Here is a 5,145-nt window from a genome sequence, read left to right on the forward strand (position 1 = left end):
AGATGATTTCAAAACCTTTTTTTTTTTTTTGAGTGGATGGATTTCCAGCTTGACGTTGACGGCTGCTGTCTGTCCCCACGTCAAACGTGTCACTTCCACCTCGTCGGCCGACTCCAGTCTCTCCGTCTCTGTGTGTGTGAGCATGTGTGCGCCTTTGGAGACAGACTGTTTCCCTGTTGGATACGCGCTCCATCGCGAAACACTCTCGCACACGCCGTCACTGCCAGCACTGTTTTTCTTTTCTTTTTCTTTTCTCCCCGGCAGCAGAGCAGCACTGACACAATTACACAGGTTCATAGAAGAGGGAATTCAATCATCGTTGCCGTAGGTTACAGCAGCAAAGCGGGGACTTCCAGCCAGTCCAAACATACGTTGAAGTCGGCTGCCAGTCCTCCAGTCAGGTGGACCCTGCCGGTCCTTCAGCCTGTGCTTTGGAGTTGCAAAAGCAAATGACTTTCAGGTTTGAAATAAAGTAAATTTGTTCTGATCGTGCTTCTGACATGCTGCCGTATGCAGTTTTTCCCTCATTCGCATTTTCCTTATATTGCTTCCGTGTAATTGTGTGATTTATTAGGATTTTCTGTGCATAACTGTGGAAGTGGAAGTGCATCTTTTTTAAAATGTATTTTTATTATTATAAAAAAATTATTTTATATCAGGGTACAAGATACATCACATTACTCATTACATTAGTGGAAACAATATAAATCAGGGATCCAGAGCGCGTGACGTCACGTTGCGTTCTAATGTGTCTGTAAGCGTTTTTAGAGGGGGTCTCACGTAGTCGCAGGTTTCAGCTGTTCACTAGTGGTTCTGGTACCCGCTGTATGAAACACCGGCGGTCCACTGTGTGTCCTGTTCTACAAGTTATGTTACGGACGCAGCAGCCGAGTGGATGAAGGTGTCCTGGTCAGATGAGTCCAAAATGAAGCTTCTTGAACAAATTCCAGTTCATAAATTCCAGTTATGAGAAAAAAAGATGTTCGACAAAGTCCTGACTAACTGTAATTAGCAATAAATATTCAGCTTATATGTACGTGGCTGAGTTAATAATCTCACTTATTAACGTGATTGAGTTAATGTTAAAGGGAGAAGACTGGTTTTGTGCGTTTTCACAGCCTGAGGACCAGATGTGCTCTTTAGTTTGTTTGTATGACATTTGATGCTCATCCCAGGAGGCAGCAGGCTAGAAAGGCCGAGCCTGGGAGTGTTTTTTTTATCTTCCATGTCTCTCATGTTTGCTCTCGGCTCCCTAACCACATTAGAGCTTATTTTTCACTGAACAATATTACTTTCCCCATAATCAGCTGTGGTTTTGGCCTTGAAAGGAATATAGTTTCCACTACGTGTTCACCTCCCTCTAACTCAACCTACGCGCAATATTTTATAGATTTTTGTTCAGATGAAATTGAGTAATGGACTCTACACTTGTTCAATCTGAATCTAGACATGAATCAAGAATTACATATTTTTTCCAAAGAAATCTGGATGAAACTAAACATTGGCTTTATAAAATTCCAGATTTCCAAGACATAATCAAACACATACTGCCTTCGAGGGTGTCATGATGTATGTTTTTTTGTTATTTATTTATAAAATAAATTTATGTAGAAGGAGCATCAGGAATTAGATGAAACACCTTCATTGTGTGTGAAAGCAGACAGGTGTTATGGTACAAAGTGCTGACTTGGCATGTATGCCTAAGGTGGAAGAGTGCATTTATCAGACAGTGGCCACTGATTGTTTTTGCTTCATTTGTTCTGTAATACTCTGCTGTCGTTTGCAGAAAACGTTGTGTTTCCATTACAAATGTGTGCAACATTTAGTTCATATTCCTCTAATGTTAAAGAAACAGAGTTGAGAATATTCAAACCGAAACTAACTTCACCGCAGTGTCTGCACTTGCTTCAACCTGCATTATCATCTCAGTTGGACATTCAGGACAATACTGTAGAAAATCTGCACAAACTGAGATAATGCTTTGCATAGCCTGGCTGATTCACTCCAAAATCGCCTTACTTACACTTTCCTGTTTTTTCCCCCCGCCATTTTAAAAATTTGATGAAAATTCACACGACTGTGGAATGGATAAAAAGCGAGAGTGAAATTTTCACTCTGTGTTTGAAGAAAAATAAAAACGTTTTCATGTGGCCAGACCTGAAAGCCATTACTGTCGTATTTCCTTGCTCCTTGACCTGCAAACTGACAAAACTCAGCAAAGGTGGTAAAACAGATCTGCGGCCTTGGAGAGAATACATGTTTAGTTAGGAAAAAGAAAAAAGAAAGAAAGAAAACAAGTACCAACAACCTCTCCAGCTCCCAAATCTGTTTCCTTGCTAACACCTCGGAAACATTTCTGCTGCCAAAACTCAGACTGTGAAATTTCAGCCTCCAAAACCACGGCAACAATCTGTGCAGAGCTGCTTTTTTTCATCACACATAAATGCCTCTTTTATCGTGGAACACAAACATTAGAGAAAGAAAATAATGATCCTGACACAAAGCGCAAAGGTAAACAGGTTGTGACGCCTCTTGTGATGATTAATGCTGCAGCTGTGAATGCCTCACAGCCACCGAGGGCGCCCATTCATGTTGCTCCCTCTCCGGGGGTAATGAATGAAACGCTCCGAGCTTTGTGTGTTGTTCCGAGTTTGTGTGTAGGCGTGTGTGTGTGTGTGTGTGTGTGCGCCTTACAAATTGCATGTGTCGCTCGTTTTGTCGGCCCTTGACGTCACCAGAACCCCAACATCCGTTATCGGGGCTGGCAAGTGTCAGCATGCATGAGTCAATTGAAGTAATCTTATCGGTTTGCAGACAGTCCACCTCAATCGCCCAGGGCAACAGACGCTATGATCACTTGTCACTCTGAAAGATTTGCAAGAGACTAAGGGAGATTGGCAGGAGAGGCGGTGGAGGTGAGAAGAGAGAGGGAGTCGTTGCTAAACAGATGGAGATGCGCCGACTGCAGTAGGGCAGCGACGGGCAGCGGGTCTGCGTTGGCATGCGGGCACCGTGAACACGGCTCTGCCTGCAGGCTGATGGACAGCTCGCAGAATGCGCCGCGCTCTGACTGGCTCTGCTGTGAGGCACACATTGATGCAAAAAAAAGAGAGAGTTCATTCACAGCAGCCGCTTTTCACTTTGAAGGAGAAGCCTTAAACACACATGCGCGCACAGAAACACGAACAGTCACATTCACCAAAATAAACTGTGTACTGGTATCTAGCAATAGCAAACTCAAGTTAAATTTGTGTCACAAGTACACTGCCATGAATTAGTTTTACCTGTTGAATTACTTTACATGAGATCAGGTGTGAATGTTTTTTTAATTCTTTATTTTTTCACTAAAAGTAGTTAGTCTCACAACAAATACGAGTGTGGCATGATTTTGACTTCCGAGGTTGACACAATCACAGCATTAGCCATGCTAAAAATCTTCCTCCATTGAGCCAGGCCATTACCTTCCTACACAATTCCTCTTGATTCTCATCTCCCTTCAGTGTTCCGTCTGGTATTTCCCCCATTGATTTTGATTTCTCTGGTTACATTTCAACCAGACCAACCAGCAAACAGATGCAGGATTTGAACAATTAAGGTGGGAGTGTGAGGAATGGTTACGATCTTTTATTGCTGACAAAGATGTTGTTCAGCTCTTCATCTCAGTGGTTGATGGTTGTTTTCAGCTTATGCAATTTCTGGGTAGCTTCATAGCGTAGCTGACGCATTACAGCCATCACGGCTACATGTTAGTGATTGGTTAGAATCAGATCCAGTTGTTTCAAACCTCAACAGAGTCCACGCCTCCAGGAAGGGCCCAGAGCCTCAGAACAAAGTGAAACGTTGAACAAGAGGCCTTTTTTTTTTTTTTTTTTACCAGACTAGTCTCACATATGTATACTACCACGTTAGCTTGGATTTCTACAGAACGTGTAGACAAATTTTGTGAGAAAACAAGGAAATTGAAAGGCTCTGGTTAGATTGTTAGCTGAATTCCTGCAGTCTGGTTGTTCTCACGCTGCGGGTTGCCGATACCGCCGAAAAGAGATAAGGGCGCATGCATCGTGTTTACTCTGATACGCCAGTGAGTCTGAGGGCAGATCAACAAAGGAGCCACCACTCGCTTCAGGCAGATTAACTCGCAATGGGCTCATCTTCATTCATCGCCCCGCTTGTCGACACGACACGCACACACACATTCACAAAACACACACACAAAGAGATCTTAAGAGCTGAAAAACACAGATGTTTGCCCTACTGCCGGTGCTGGTCTTTTATGTCGTTAAGAAAGGAAAGTCGAAAGTGTCACATCGGTGCACATTCACACAGCAGTGCAATTTTCCGAATATTTCTGATGACTGGATAAACATTGCACTTGTCGCGAATTGCACCTTTAGGACAAAATATCTGAAATCATGAAGCGTGAGATTGAAATGGAGTGCGTTTCCTTTGTTCCGTCAGAGGGGCGTTTTCAGAGGTGGTCCTGGCCCAGGAGAAGCTGACCGGCCGCATGTTCGCCGTCAAGTGCATCCCCAAGAAGGCGCTGAAGGGGAAGGAGAGCAGCATCGAGAACGAGATCGCAGTGCTGAGGAGGTGAGCGCAGTCACACCACCACACACACAACTACTGGTTACCGGGGAAACTGTGGATCTCCTCTGTTACTTCCACGCAAAATACCCCCCCCCCCCGCCTCCATACATCCATCTATGCATCCATCCTTCCCCTCCCCTGTCAGCCCTCGCCTGCAGGTCACGATGCACAGCTCAAACACACATCACACACACCAGGGCTGTGCAGCTATGCAAACACAATCGTATCAAAGAAAATTGAGTTATTATTGAATTATTTTGACCTGTTGTGTAGAAGTTGGGGGAGAATACTTGTCCATTTTCTTTTAATTTTGAAAAAAAAAAAGTGCCGTTAGATTTATAAGCAGAAAACAGAGAGCCAACAAATCGGTTGTTCTTTAACTTAAAACAAATGAAATTTCGCGACTTGCTAGACTATTACGTTCTGCGAGTTATGTTTAAATACATTAAGATATTTACAGAAAACAGAAAAAAGTCAGAAGTAAGCAAGTGGACCCAATCCGTCTAAAGCAGTGGTTCCCAAACTTTTTCTTCTGCGCCCCCCCAGTGGTTTCCAAAC

At 43.5% G+C, this 5,145-nt stretch overlaps 1 protein-coding gene across 1 annotated transcript in view; it reads left to right on the plus strand.

Moving 5' to 3' along the window:
• Positions 1-4,123: 4,123 nt before the first annotated feature.
• The window catches only part of camk1da (calcium/calmodulin-dependent protein kinase 1Da), a 39,856-nt gene continuing 38,834 nt past the window's right edge, over positions 4,124-5,145 (plus strand). Inside the window, exon 1 of the mRNA XM_015056550.1 lies at positions 4,124-4,590. Within this exon, the coding sequence (XP_014912036.1) occupies positions 4,508-4,590 (83 nt within the window). The 5' untranslated portion in view covers positions 4,124-4,507. The remainder of the gene's footprint in view (positions 4,591-5,145) is intronic.

Source organism: Poecilia latipinna, unplaced genomic scaffold, assembly GCF_001443285.1.
Source record: "Poecilia latipinna isolate Pla-1442-1.1 unplaced genomic scaffold, P_latipinna-1.0 Scaffold1390, whole genome shotgun sequence".
Taxonomy (NCBI): Eukaryota; Metazoa; Chordata; class Actinopteri; order Cyprinodontiformes; family Poeciliidae; genus Poecilia; species Poecilia latipinna.